Consider the following 15,421-nt stretch of genomic DNA (forward strand, 5'->3'; position numbering starts at 1 on the left):
TTGGGCGCAGAGGCCACTCCCCCCCCGCCTGCTGACTGAACGAGGGCAATGGAGACCAGCATTTTTCTGCGCTCCTAGGGGTCCCCAGGATGGCATTGCTGGGCTGATTCTAGAGTGTGGCGCCTTGACTGGTGAGCCCCCTACGCCACTTGCAGATGGACAGTTTGTTTGGGAGCGGAAGCAGGACCCGGAAGAGTGTTCCTCTCTCGACCTTCTGGTTCTGGCAGGGGGGAGAGGTGTGAAGCTTTGGCCCATCAACTAGACACAATTACGATCAGGTGGAGAGGAGGAACGAGGGAGACGCTGGGCGCAGGAAGGTGGTGCAACCGAATCCGCTAAATTGGAGACTATTGCTGTGATCTGAGGGGTTCAGCCCAGAGAACCGACATTTGGGGGCTTAGAGAAGGGGGCGTGGTTCCAGACGTATCACACACGAATTCAGTCGCACCCGGTACCAATCATGGCGGCTATTAATTGGGTATGTGCCTCGGTGGACACGGTCACTGTTGAGGTATCTCTGATTAGAGCTGACTTTCGGAAGATGGACGAGAAGATCAAAGAACTCAAGATAGTTACCAGTGCCGTGCAGACAGATACCTCGGCACTTCAGACACAAATGCTTGAAATACAGGAGAAGGAGAGGATGTCGCAACAACTCGATAATTACGAAGGCCGGGCCCGTCGCAACAACATTCGTATCCTAGGGGTTCTGGAGAGAACGGAGGGGCCGGCAGCTGACCTGTATGTGGAGGACCTTATCACGAAACACCTGAAGCCCAAGACTTTGTCCAGCTACTTTTCTATTGAGAGAGCTCATGGGGTGCCAGGAGGTAAGCCGAAACCCGAGGCCCCTTATTGCCCGAGTGTTCAACTACCAGGACAGGGACATCATCCTTCAAACCGCACGCTCCAATCCCCCCCTGAAGATAGATAACTATGAGGTGGCTTTCTTCCCTGATTTCACGGCTAAGGTTCAGGCCCAACGCCGCAGTTTCCAGGTGGTGAAGAGAGAACTGCGAAGCCGGGAGGTGAAATACACAATGCTCTTTCTTGAGCAGCTGAGAGTGGAGTCGGAGGGCAAATCATGGTTTTTTGACTCACCGGAGACAGTTTGGGAATGGCTTGACGGCTGGAGCACGGTGGGAAGCCACAGAAGAGATAGACCTGGGAGACCGGGCCAGCACAGAGGAGTCCGTGTGGAGGTGGCGAATAATGGCGCGGAAGAGACCGACAGTCAGCTGCAGGAGCAGGACTGAATGCCTTGAGCTACAGGGGCGAAGAGCCCATGCCTCCTTGGAGGCGCAGGTGGGGGGGAATTATATCATGGCGAGACTTTATGGGTGGGTTGTATAAGTTTTCCTCAACCGTACTGATTCGTGCAAGAGGTGATTGTTTGATGACTTGGGATGGGGGGGATAGAGATAGGACACTTTCTGTACTGACCTGGAATGTTAACGGGATGGGGACAAAATAAAGAGAGGAATAGTGCAACAGTATTTGAAGCGACACTCTCCTGATGTGGTTTTGTTGCAGGAGACACACCTGGTGGGGCAGAAGACTAAGGCCCTCATGAGATGGGGTTATAAACTACTGGTTCATGCAGGTTACACATCGGGGTCCAGGGGAACGGCAATTCTGGTTAAGAAATCCTTACCTCTCATAGTTGGTAAGACCTGGGCGGACCCGGCGGGGAGATTCGCAGGAGTGGAGGCCCAGTGGGATGGTAGGGTTCTTAATATAATTTCGGTTTACCTGCCTCCTGCTTTGGGTAAAATAGCTTTGGAAGACCTTGGGGGAAGGTTGGCAGTACTCCAAGACGGCGCACTGATTATGAGTGGGGGTGGGGGGAGACTATAACATGACACTGGACGACACGATCGACCGCTACCCGCCGAAGCCACAGGCGAAATCCAGTGTCTTAATGGCCGACTTTGTGACAGCAGTGGGATTGGTGGATGTGGGTCGGGCACTGCAGCCCACGGATAAGTTATTTACCTTTTTCTCTAGGTTGCACCGCAGCTTATCACGTATAGATTATTTCCTCACACATTTGTCACCTGTGGGCAATTTTGCAAGGTCCCAACTTCTATCGAGAGGCATATCTGACTACTCCCCGGTCTGGGTGGAGTATATACACTGGGAAAAGCAGGCACGTACCACTATTGTTATTAACCCATTGCTTTTACACATACCGGACATTAGGGAGGAACTTCGCACGCAGATAGAGAACTATTTCTCTGAAAATGTTGGTTCAGTCACATCCACTCGGACGATATGGGAGACATATAAGGTGGTTCTGAAAGGGCAGGCCCGATCTTTGAAGATGGGATATATCACTAAGAAGTGTGAGCTCGTGACACAGGTGGAACTTGACCTTCTTACCTAGAGAGGGAGCATGCACAGAATCCTTCTCCTGATACGGAGCACATGCTTCTACAGAAGCAAGATGAATATCGGATCAAAACCAGGGAACACATGTTGGCCAAATATCGCCACACCCAACATAGAATATACAAAATGGTGGATAGAGCGGCAGGACACTGTCATGGCTAGAAAGGGGAGAACAGGGGGACGAGATGGGCACATAAGCTTACGACACAAGGGGGTGACACGGTGTCTCATCCACAGGACATTGCAGAGGAATTCGCGGCTCACCTAGAAAGGGTATATTCCCCCTCTACTCACTACACGGCTGAGGATTCGCGCCAGCTTCTCCAGGATAGTGACGTGCCAGCGCTCTCGGAGGTGGATAGGGAGACACTAGATAAGGCTCTCTCGCCTGAAGAGATCGGTAAAGCAATAGGGCAGATTAAGCCGGGAAAGGCGATCATGCCCAATGGCGTCCCAGTTGAATTTTTGAAAGCCGCTGCCTCCCGCACGATCTTGCAATTAAAGGCCATGTATGAGGAGAGTCTGGAGTTGAGCCGGCTGCCAGTGGATCAGAGATTGGCTACCATAGTTGTGATCCACAAGACGTGCAAACCAGCGAACGCATGTGGATCCTATAGGCCAATTTCATTGATCAATGTGGAGGCAGAGGTGCTAGCGAACGTTTTGGCCAATAGGCTGCTGTCGGTTATCGAAACATTTGTCCACCTGGACCAGTCTGGGTTTATGCCTGGAAGGAACACGGCCCTCAATCTAAGGCGATTACACAATGTGATGGCACGTAGAAAATACATCGAGGAGGACGCAGCGGTGCTGTCTCTCGATGCCTCAATGGCATTTGATTCCATAGAATGGCCGTACATGTTTGAAGTTCTGAAAGGAATGGGTCTGGGTCCTAAGTTTATAGCCTGGGTCCGACTGTTATACACAGATGTCTTGGGTCAAGTGAGGGTAAAAGGTCATACGTCCCGGATATTCAGGCTCCAACAGGGTACTAGAAAGGGGTGCCCTCTATCCCCGTTGATCTTTTCGCTGTTACTAGAGCCCCTAGTGGCTTGGATACGTAGAGATGTTATGGTCCGAGGGATGAGATGGGTGGATGACGTGGAGGATCGAATATCCTTATATGCGGACAATATACTGCTATACCTGGCTTCCCCCTACAGATCTATTTATCGGTGGTGCTTGATATTTTTTACAAATTTTGGTAAATACTCTGGGTATGCAAACAATTGGCACAAGTTCATATTGTTTATTCTACATGGCCCGGTCCCTAAGCTCTCGGCAGGATGCGATGTGGTAGTGGCAGAGGAGGGGTTTTGGTACTTGGGAATCTTTGTCACGTCCGACCCGAACCTCTTTTACAGCTCTAACTTGGCCCCCCGCTGGCTAAATTACGGGCGGATGTGAAAAATTGGTGATCCCTTCCACTTTCGCTGCTGGGAAGAGCGGCGCACTTTAAGATGCTGGCCCTCCCTCGCTTCCTGTATATCCTTCATAACTGTCCGCATAAAGTATCAGACTCATATTTAAGGGCAGTGGAGGTAGAGGTCCGTACATTATTGTGGGATGCGAGGGCCCCAAGGGTGGCACTAAAGAAGTTAACAAAAAGCTGGTACGACAGAGGCATTGCGCTCCCCGACCTGCAACTCTACTATTGGGCAGCACAGCTAGTAACTGTTAATCATTGGGTTGGGTATACCGGCCTCTGAATGACCCTGCATATGCTCTTGACCGATAACAAACTGATCGATCCGGCTATTTCGGAGCCCTATATACATACAATACGCAAAATACGGGGCGGTTCTTTGGGCCTACCCTACACACCTTACAGATTTGGCGAACAGTGCTTTCTCGCCTTGGCTGGGTTGGCGTCCTCACTAAGGCAACACCACTTTGGTATACAGGGAAGCTGTGCATGCTGTGTCACCAGACAGTGGGAGCTTATAGGTATCTTGACAGTAAAAGACCTAGTCAGAAAGGGAGACATACTCACCTTTGGGGACCTCCAGAAACAGTATCACCTGGCTCGGGGAGAAACATATAGATATCTGCAAATCCGACATGCTCTACGGCGGCTTTTCCGTCCTTTGTGGACATACCAGAATCCTCACCACTTGAGAATAGGCTGCTAGATGGGCCCTTAAATTTGAAGGCAATATCGCTCACCTATAAGAAACTGTGTAATAATATCCCGGATACCTTTCCAAGACTTAGAGAGCGATGGCAGGGTGATTTGGGTGTGATTAGTGACGAGGACTGGCAGGAGGCCCTTATGTCCCCTCGAGAGGCGGCCATAACACTTAAGTATAGGTTGATCCAATTGAGGATACTAAATCGCCCATACAAGACAGGGCAGACACTAGCGAAAATAGGGTCCAGAGCCAACGACTTATGCATACGGGGCTGTGGCCAAGAGGCCACATTCTACTACACTCTCTGGAGCTGCCCGAAGATTGGTAGCTTATGGGAGGAGGCCTCGGAACACATACAGGCGGCCCTACATAAAGAGATTGTATTGACGCCGAAATTGGGATTGTTGAATGTCTGGGAGGCGACTGATCTCACGGAAGTGGAAAACCAATTCACGACGCTAGGATATACCTTAGTTAAGTGGGAGATAGCGAGTGGGGGGGGCGCTCATACCACGAGTCCATACATGGGAGAGAGAGCTTGATAGATGCATGCTGGCAGAAACAGAAGTCTTTTTGGCAAGGGGGTGCCCGAAAAAGTGGGATCGGAAATGGTCGCTTTGGAATACTTATCGAGGAAACCCAGTGGTGTCTCCAATGGTGGAACTGGACATGCATAGAAGTACAGAAGGTGCAAATGTGCTGTAATATTTATTTTTGTCTACTGATTGTCTATTTATTATATGTATGCAAGTCAAAATGACCGCCCTTTTCTGTATACATGATTGTGATGTTTACCAATAAACAAATAAAATAAAAAAAGACAAAATAAAATTTGGTACTGGAGCTTAGTGGAGTGCTCGGATGGAGACTTTATTCTGCCAGCAACACTGTGGGAAAAGAGCTTGCCAGGAGAGCAGTCCATAGGCAAGTATCTTGTAACATGTTATACTCCACAGTATGTGCCGCAAATTTAAGGCAGAACCACCTTTTTTGTCTCCACAGGGTCTATTGGACGCCACATAAGCTGGTGAAATTTCCAAAACGCGCTAAGCCGTGGAGACAACGATGTCCTAAGTGTGGGGAAGAGAAAAGTAATGATGAACATATGTTCTTGAATTGCCCAGTACTACGAGTTTTTTGGCAGGATGTGAGTAACACAATATTTTTAATACTTGGAGAACTGATCCAGGTAAGTATTTCCCTTGTCTTTTTTAGGTTTCCAGTTAATTATGAAACAATATCGCAAAACACAAGAAAATTATTTTTTTTACTTAATATTGCTTGCCTGCAGAGAAATCTGTAAATATTGGATTAAAGCTACATCCCCGAATAAAGTAGAATGGTTAGCTTCTGTAGAGTATACAGTTAAGATGGACAGAGCGGTAAAGCTCAGGCGTAATAAGTTCTGGCTCCCCTTTGAAAATTGGATAACCTCTTTGTAATGTGTGAAAAACTATTGTCCTATGATTAGGCGTTTATACCATGTTTGCTTGACTACCCCGGTGGCGGCCTTGAGAGGGTCTGGTCATTTGATGGCCTTCCTATGGTCGGAGTAATAGAAGCAAGGTATAGAGTGACCCATCTTAGGTTTGAACGCAAAATGGCTCCGGAGGGTGCTATGTACAGGGAGACCTCGGAGTTCTGTTTCTTTACTCCTTTTGAAGACCTAGGCTGATGAGGCCAAACATTTTTTAAAAATAAAATAAAAAATACTTCTTCAGTGAATCTTTGGGCATGCACGCTCACTCTTTCCTTCCCATGTAAAGTTTTATCTGAAAAGGCCCTCTTCAACATTGGCACTTGAAACACGCAACGTCAAAATAGCCAGTACACGATTTGCTAACTCTGGCCACTGACATAGCTTTCCATGCCAATACTGGTGCACCTGAAGATTGCGATTCTCTGTGACAGGTTCTGCAAGATGTGCGTTGAACTGGGCGCATTTGCTTTCAGAGTTATTGAAGTGGCCAAAAATGAGGCAGCACTTTTGAAACTCTGGAGAAAATTTCCCTTTTCTGAAGGGATCTATAACTTCTGCAGATTACCACAGTGAGGCTTCATTGACTTCAAATGCCTTGGTTGGTGAAGGGCTATTTCTCATAGATTGTAGAATAAAAGTTCCTGAATTGCTCCTCAACATTTCTTTGCTTACCATGTGGCAAGCACTCTAACATGGAACATGTTGCAGTGCCAAAGTCACAAAAAGTGTCGCCCAGCCTACTCTCAAGGAGATGTTTCACATCTACACCAATTATGCTGAACACTAGGTAGACAAGGGTGTTTTCAGACTCTAGTGTTTTTTTATTATGTCCACTACAGCAGATATGTTTACTGTAAAAATAAGAAAATGCAGCAGAGTGTACTTTTTTTTTCAAATCACTATCAATATATGACCAAAGATCCTCACATTTCTTGCCTTTGGCATCATCACTCAGCAAAAGTTCTGTTAATGGTTGCCACATGGATAATATAGCATTCATGGCCTCTAGGACTGAGAACTACCAGCTAAGTGACGCAGTTGGGATGATTCTTTCTTTGATGCCACACCATGCACAAAAAAAGAAATATTTGCATTTTAGTTTCCGTGCATAACAAAACAGTGCACCAGAATAGACTAAAAAGTCAATAGCATTGGTAATTAACTCCGAAGATTGTTACAATGCTTTCAGCATACCATCTAACAAGTGGCAAGGATCTCTTACAGGGAAGCACTTCAGCTCAGGTATCGATTTTGACAGGTGATAACACAACGTTTTCATATACGTAGCTGAATCACTGTAAATACAAACAATATCACTTCAATCTTTGTTGAACTTGATAAGAACTTTTTGCAGCAGGATTCCAAGTGACACTGCGTTCCATGTTTTCCAAAAGTCTGGTGTCATGTTTTCACCAGTATCCCAGATGCTTTGTGACTGCACTCTTTTCACATATAGCTGTCACTAGACCTTGCATTGAATGTTTAACGTCTGGGACATTTGGCAATTCACCTACTATCAATACTGACTCACTGGAAAAGGAGGCTGATGTATCAAGGTTTTTTTACTCATTCTCTGTGGGTAAATGTGATGGTACATATTGGGAAAGATTCTTACAAAACCTAAATTTTTCATGTCAGTGAAAGACTAAAACATAGCCAAAAAATCAAATATGATTTTGATATTTCCTGATTCTATATAGTTTATAAAATAAATAAACAACACCTAAAAGATGCTTCTAACTCCTGTATCTTCAGACCAAAGACTGATAACTGAAAAAGGAAGAAGAAACAATATTTTTGTGACATCCCTAAACAACAAAACTCAAGCAGAATAATGTTAGCCTAGTCTTCCTTACTGCTACCTTATAAAATAAAGTTACATTGAATTGGCCTCTTTAGGAAGAAATACATTTTTCACTCTCCTTTTCCTATCTTTGAATGGCATTCAGTTTGTGGTTGTGCAGGTTTTTTTTCAGTGTTCATATGTTTACACTGATGAGGGCTAGTTCCCTTCCGGTGTGGTTTTATCAGTTATTATAGGTTTAAACCTAAAACCAGACAGCCTACTCATGAGCTACTAGCATCGCTCTAGCTACCTTTAAGTAGCTCTGCTGTGAGCAGTTTAGTGTACTAAATTCTAAGCATTTGCTTGGCTGAATTAATATATGTATACCAAACTGTAAAGGGTGCATCAGAAATGGAAATGTGTGTATTTTCAGCCCTAATGAGCCTAAATTTGGAGAAAAATGTTTGGTTTTCCAAAGTATATTTTAAGTTGATATTCAAGTAATAAACCAGGTGGTACTGGAGAGACTTATTACTAATATGATTACCTTTGTGGCATGAGCATTGAAGATATGGCTGCTATGTATTACCCATGTAAAGGGACTCCAAATTGACAAAACCTTTTTTACATTGTGTCTCGCAACCCTGCCTGGTGCAATGAAGTGATCACAGCTGGCAACCCTGCATTGAGGTGACCACTGCCAGTAATCTTGCAAAGGGAGCCCACCAAAGTAATCTTGTCTAATGTGGTCCTTATTACAACACTAATAATATTAGAAAATTGGGATGATTTTCATTTAGCATAAGTAGGTCTTTTTGCAGACCCCGATCTACAGTAATGCTGTAATACTGTGCCCCGAAATCATCTACCCAGTGGCATTGGTAATTATGGATGCAGCATTAACACTCGAGTGTTCCCGCAAATCTAGTAAGGACAGGGATAGACGCAAACACCTGTGATGAAGGTGGTATGGATGTAAAGAGATGTACAGCAGACTGACCATTAAGGATACCCTGCTATGGCATGTAAATGTGATGCTTTACAGTCGTGCCCAAGGCAATGCTCACCTGCAGAATGTGGTTTCCATTGATGACGGTGCCATTTTCACTGCCTTGGTCCACAAGCACATAACTTTGTAAACTGTGGTCAAAGTAAACTTCCGCATGAAACTAAATGAAAGGAAACGAGTGAGAAGAACTATGAATCCCGTCACAAGACCGTGGTCAAGCACATAATGGATCGCTGTGATTCCGATCAAGAAAATTATGACGTTACATCAAACAGCAACGTACCTTGTTGACCACAGACTCCGGAATTTGGATAGCGTGCTCCATATCATTCTCTCTGTAAAATTGTCACAGTATAAGTTAATTTTATTGTTTCGAAATGCTGTAAGGCCATATTTAAATTGTAGAGCTGGATGTACAGTCAGCATTAGTCAGCTTTGTTTGCATTCCCGATACTACACAGGGACTTATTCGTAATGATTATTTGATGGGACAGAAAAGACAAAATAAGCATTTTATATATAACTTGACAGTTTCCAATATTTCATTAGAATCCTACATTTAAACTATAGCTTTTCTAGTTGATACTATATCTAACCGCAGATTCCTCACATTGTGAATAATTCCCGGGCAACATTCTGGATCCAGAAACTTTAATAGCAGTTCCCCTGTGTGCGGCTTGGTGGCATTGAGCATCTCCGTGCCAACACCACTCCGCTCAAGTCGTCACAAGTGGAGCCGCATGTAAGAGCCACCTATAATAGGGTGACCAGGCGCCCCGGATTTGTACAGGCAGTCATGGGTTTTCACTAGCTGTCCCGGCAGATTTCTGTAATTCAGGCTAATGTCACGGTTTTTAGAGGGGGCCACTGAAACCAGTGAGAGACACTTATTGGGTGTTCTACAGTTGTGCTAGTTAGCAGCTGTTATAAGTAAGACATTTAATTAACAGGTTAATGCTGGTTTTAGAAATTACATTTTATTTATTTTCTCAGTGCTGCTTCTGTGCTCTTATGCTGTTAAGAGTTGTCATTCTGCACAGCACCATTGACATAAAATTCTAGTCCTTCTTCTATTTTTGCAAAATATCTCAAGACCTGGTCACCCTAACCTATAGGCACTGACACCACTTGTTTTCTAGCTGTCCCCAGAAGCAAATCCTATTGGAAGATTGGAATAACCAGTGTGCAGATCTCTAGACTTTGGACCTGTTTAGATGGGAAAATAATCCAGTTTACAGAACAGGTAGTTGGGAGGGTCGGTAGTTAGCTAGAGTATACAACAGAAATATCATCATCAAAGGTAAGCAAGTTGTTCTTCTTATGGATACTCCAAATTGCAAACTGTTCACATTGTGAATACGTACTATACCAGTACCTCACAAGGCGGTGGCTCTGTGAACTGGCTTGAAAAAAAAATAGGCATGCAAGACCGAGTGGGCAAGATGACCCTCTCTATGGACCTTAATGTCAAGGTAGTAGTAGTGCTTTGCACCCATGTGTATGAATGCCCAGGCAAAGCCTGACAGATGTCCAGGACAGGCACTCCTCATGCTAACACAGTAGTGTGGACTCATCTTGGAGTGTCGCAAGAACGGTAGAGCCACAGCACGGTATCTGGCCTTATTGCTCCCACAGGCATCTCCACCAACAATTTCCAATGCGTCATCCAGGACAACATGCAGCTAAGTACCCTTCCCCTACAGAGGCACTAACTGCAAAACCACTTTCGAGTGTCCTTGGTGGCACACAACCTCCCTGTTAAAGCCAGGGTATGATATTTCTTCCAAGGGTGGTAGGCCATCATGACAGACATGTGGGTCCTCCAAATTGTCCATCAGGTCTATGTTCCTCCATTCCTTTCTACCCTGCTGCACCTTCCACTGCCTTCAGGACAGGAATGGAGGGATATCGGTATGTCTTACTACCGGAACTGTAGGCCCATTTGCCTAAGGGGGCCGTAGAGGGTTAAAGCTTTGGAAGCAGGGACCGGGTGTTACCCATTACTACTTTGTGCCAAAAAAAGATAAAGGCCTTTGTCCTATTTTATGTCTTAATGCTCTAAAAGCCTTCCTGCAGAAGGACACATTCAAAATGGTCACACTAGCTCAGGTCCGGTCTGCCATAGACCATGTAGACTGGATGGTGGTGTTGGACCTGCAGGATTCTAATTTTCACATTCCTGCCTTGCAGGCCCACAGGCGCTACCTAAGGTTCATGGTGGGCCAGAAACGCTTTCAGTTTGCAATGCTTTCCTTTGGTCTCACCAGTGCTTCTTGGGTGTCCATCTACGGAGGTTGGGGGTACCAGTATCCTCTACCTCGACAACAACCTGTTAAAGGGGGGCTTGACTCAGGCATTCATCAGAAACCTTCAGCTGATGGTGAACTTCCTGACATCATTGGGGTTCACTATCAATTAGCCAAAGTCACACCAGACTCCTTTGCACATCCTCTCTTTCATCTGAGCCATTCTGGATACAGTACAATGTTGGGCCTTTGCACCTGAACTGAAAGTTCATAAAATTGGGCTACGATCCTGATGATTCAGCCTCTGTCCTGAATCTCAGTGCAGAGGACTCTGAGGCTTTTGCGATTATTGGCCTCCTACATCCTGCTGGTGATGTATAGCAGATGGCACAAGCGGGCTCTGCAGTGGGACCTTAAATCCCAGTGGGTACAATATCAGGGAAATCTGTTGGATTGTATTCAGATTTCGGAGGAGACTGCAAATGGTCTGAAGTGATGGTTACTAGATTGCAGTTAAGTCAGTGGCAGGCCCAACCACTTATCCCACCTAGATTTGACAGTTGTGACGGATGTGTCACTATTGGACTGCGGAAGCTATCTGGAAGAGATGGTAGAGCAACAAACAGGGTGGGGTGGAGTCCTGGCCCTTGTGTCTGTGGAAATGGCTGTACTACCAAGTGATTTTTCCGGTGGTGAACCACCTGGCAGGATCTTTAAATGCCAGGGCTAAAAAGTTCAGCCTATGGCACCCAGCAGATCATGAATGGCAGTTACACCCGGAGGAGGCTCAAGCCGCATTTCAGCAGTTCTTGCACGGAGACACCTTCCACCTAGAGTGGAGCTCAAGTCTCAGGTATGCCTTTCTTTCACTGCCTCATGAGCACAGTAACAAGGCTGGATATAACAACGGGCCTACACACTGTGCATCTCCATGCTTGGAGATTGAGCAGTGACAGTTGACCTCCTTCAATCTTCACCCTGAGGTTGTTCATGTCATTCTGGTGTCGAGACATCCTCCATGAAATCAGTGTACACCAGCCATTGAGACAAATTTGTGGATTGCTACGGCACAACAAATTTACCATTACAGACACATTTGTATAAATTGTTATCGTTTGGTCTATCCCTAGTCCAGCAAGGATTTGCGCTGAGCTGCTTGTCGACTCTTTCACCATTCTTCCGGTATCCAGATCAGATGTTGCAATTTACATCACCCGTTATGAGGTTTTTGAAAGATTTGCATCAATTGTTTTCACCAAAACCCTTTAAGATGCCCAAGTGGGATTTGAATTTAGTCCTCACTTGCTTGATGTGCACAACTTTTGAGACACTGCACAGTTGTCCCTAGAGACTTCTGACCTTAAAGACAGCCTTTCTCATCGCCATAACATCGGCTAGACACGTGAACAAATTTCTGGCTTTCTGTGCCAATCCACCATATAGCACCTTCTTTCCTAATAAGTTGGTTCTAAGAACTAAGGCTCATTTTTCACCTAGAGTAGTTACTCACTTTCATGATATTCAGGCTATCATTCTTCCAGCACTCTTTGCTCCATGTCATCCCTCTAAGGAGGAAGAGAGAGTCCATCGGTTGGATCCCAAAAAAGCATTGAGTTTGTATATCAATCGGACCAATGAACATAGAGTAGAGGACCAGCTTGTTGTAGAGTTTTCAGGAGCAAAGAAGTGCAAGACAGCGCACAGATAGACCATCTCTCAATGGATTGTTCTCTGCATAAAGATCTGCAAAGCACTGCCAAAGAAGCAGCCAGTTGTAGGCTTGTGGGTGCATTCCACCAGGACCCAAGCTGCTGCTTTGTCACCCAAAAAATAGAAATCTGTCAAAGGTCATATATATTAAAAAACCTGGATGTACCAGGAGAAACCCATAAACTCATCCAAGAGTAGCCTGGAGGGCCACACTGGTACACATGGAATGTCCCAAACAATCAATTATTTCCAGCCCTCAGGGTATAACAAATGTTACTTCGCAAGAGAGGACCGAAGGCTGGCTGGAAAAGCCAGTAAAACTTAAGCCACTGTATCCCAAAGGAGATGGGAGTTATAGCTGCAGAGACAATCACCATTTATGAATTTCAGAATAAGGCTTATGGAAGAGAAAATTCTCTTGCCAAACATTTCTATTCTTTTGGACTCACAATTAGAGGATTAATGGGAAAGGCACTGGAGTTGGACCTGCTGGTAGATGCCTGTACCGCCAGACTTTCTGGAGTCGGATGCTGTGTTAGGAAGGCAGGATCACCAGGAGTGTGGTGATGACGACGGGCAACCAGCCTATTAATGAGCAGCCCTGAACAGGGCTTGGCTTAGGGGCCTAAAGGGATGTCAGTTAGCGCTTCATTAAATGGTAACAGCGGCTCAGCGGGAGCCTGGCCAGGTTGTAGAACTTCAATTAATAAATAAGTTTTCACTTCCATGGATGGCAATTGTAAAGCTAACACAGCGAAAGAGGCGCTTTTCCCTGTAGCAGATCTAGGGGGGAACACAGGGCCAGTATCAGGTGAAGTGTCAAGCCCATTGGCATCTTGAAGCTCACTATACCAGTTGTCCTCATCATAATAGGGAACAATGTTGTCTCCTGCATCAGTTGTCATTTTCAATTCTGTACCAAAAATATTCTGTAAAGTGGGCAAGGTATCAGAATTAGAGGGGTTGGCAAGAAGTTGTGCGCCAGTCATCATCGGACTCAGTTCAGAGTTAGATCCGGTGTTGACCGCTTCGATGTGAACGAAAGGGGTGCAGGGGATGACAGTGAAGCATGCACCGGAGTCAGTGCTGAACCAAATACCGGTCTAAAAGGAAAAGACAGTGCTGAGGGAGGAAGCTCGACTGAAGGTTCCTGCGGATTCTTGGGGCCCATAAAAAAGAAAAGATGTTAAAGTGTCGAATATATACAGGATATTCTCCCTGAAGGCTTCCACTTCCTCCAGTGGGGCAGATCGACCTGGAAACTGAGGGTGCATTAGGTCAGACTCGGAATCGGCTCCAACGGAGATTGGGAGAGAGACCCAAAGGCATGCTGATAATCTTGAGCCCGCTCTGGAGTTGGACAGTGGTGTGACGGGGTCATTAACAGCTTGGATTTTTTGTATTTCTTCTTCGACCACTACCTGGCATGGGATCTTCCCATTGACAGACAGGTCACGGAAAGGAGCCTTCTTGTGTTTGGCGATGTCGTGTTTCACTTAACTTTCCAGTATGGCCTTTCAGTTCATCTGGGTGCTGTCGCGCCACAGGCCATGGTCTGACCTCAGGCAGCACAAACAGACTTCGTGAAGTTACATCATAATTATTTGGTTGCGACAATTCCTGCATGTTTTAAACCCTATGGTTTAAAGAGTGGCATTTATATTGCACACTGGATAACATTTCATTGAAAAATCTTGGTAAAGACCCGGGAGAAGCCCTGGATCTGAGACTTAAGGTGTAGAAAGGTAGGAATTGACTTTAGGACACAAAGAGGTGCTAATATGTGGCCCTGCTCATCAGTTCCGGAACAGAACATAGTCAGCGTGCAGCTGCTGGATGCCACCTACCGGATTGCAGGAGAACTGCTCTACAAGTTTCCAATCCAGTCTGATGCTTGGGGATCATTCACAAGGTATGGAATCTGCGGTTAGAAGGATCCATCAGAAATGTATATTTCATTCTCTAAGATCATGTTTTAGGAATTTCCAAATAACTATGCATATTTAACCTTAAATGTGTTCATCGTTTAACACTGCAGTTTTTGCCAGCATTGCTATTATTTCAGCTGTACAAGCAATCACATCATTCCATTTCAAAACTCCCTAGATTCACATTGCTCCTCCATAATATTATTATCAAGGATGACTAACAGTGCACATACGGTCCTGTACCAATACCTCTCTCTAAGGTATGTTTATTTACCTGGCCCGGCCCCTCACCTCATTAGGACATCCATCTCTCTCCAGACTCCCAAGTCAAAACAACTAACTACGATCAAGCACTCCTGGGCCTCTTCAAGACTCCGATCTCCCAGGTACTGATTCTTTCATGTCCTTATGCACTCCACAGCATTATTGAGAGTTAAACATGTGGCATTTCATTATCATTAGGAATGAGAATTTGCCTAGCCTTGGTGCTGGTAAGTTCCAATTCTATTAAGGACTCGGAGGTGAGGATTATGCCTTTCTTCCTTCGCTTTATTGCACAAACAGCAGCAAGAAAAACTACAAACAACTACATTTCCCATGAGCAGCAGGGAAAGAAAAAAGTCACAATGCTAGTCCTTTGTCGCTCTCCGCACTCCGGCAACTCCCATTATGCCTTGCAGCTGCTTCCTCTTCCTCTTTCTTCGCGCGAAGCCCACGCTCCAGTCACCTTAAGCTTCCT

At 45.5% G+C, this 15,421-nt stretch overlaps 1 protein-coding gene across 2 annotated transcripts in view; it reads right to left on the minus strand.

Moving 5' to 3' along the window:
• AGGF1 (angiogenic factor with G-patch and FHA domains 1) overlaps nt 1-15,421 on the minus strand; it is a 425,972-nt gene that overhangs the window by 142,850 nt on the left and 267,701 nt on the right. For both annotated transcript variants that reach the window (XM_078675220.1, XM_078675222.1), the window contains exons 8-9: nt 9,082-9,133; nt 8,857-8,958 (exon numbers count right to left, since the gene is read on the minus strand). In XM_078675220.1, the coding sequence (XP_078531346.1) occupies nt 8,857-8,958; nt 9,082-9,133 (154 nt within the window). The remainder of the gene's footprint in view (nt 1-8,856; nt 8,959-9,081; nt 9,134-15,421) is intronic.

Source organism: Lissotriton helveticus, chromosome 2_1, assembly GCF_964261635.1.
Source record: "Lissotriton helveticus chromosome 2_1, aLisHel1.1, whole genome shotgun sequence".
In the NCBI taxonomy this organism is placed as follows: domain Eukaryota; kingdom Metazoa; phylum Chordata; class Amphibia; order Caudata; family Salamandridae; genus Lissotriton; species Lissotriton helveticus.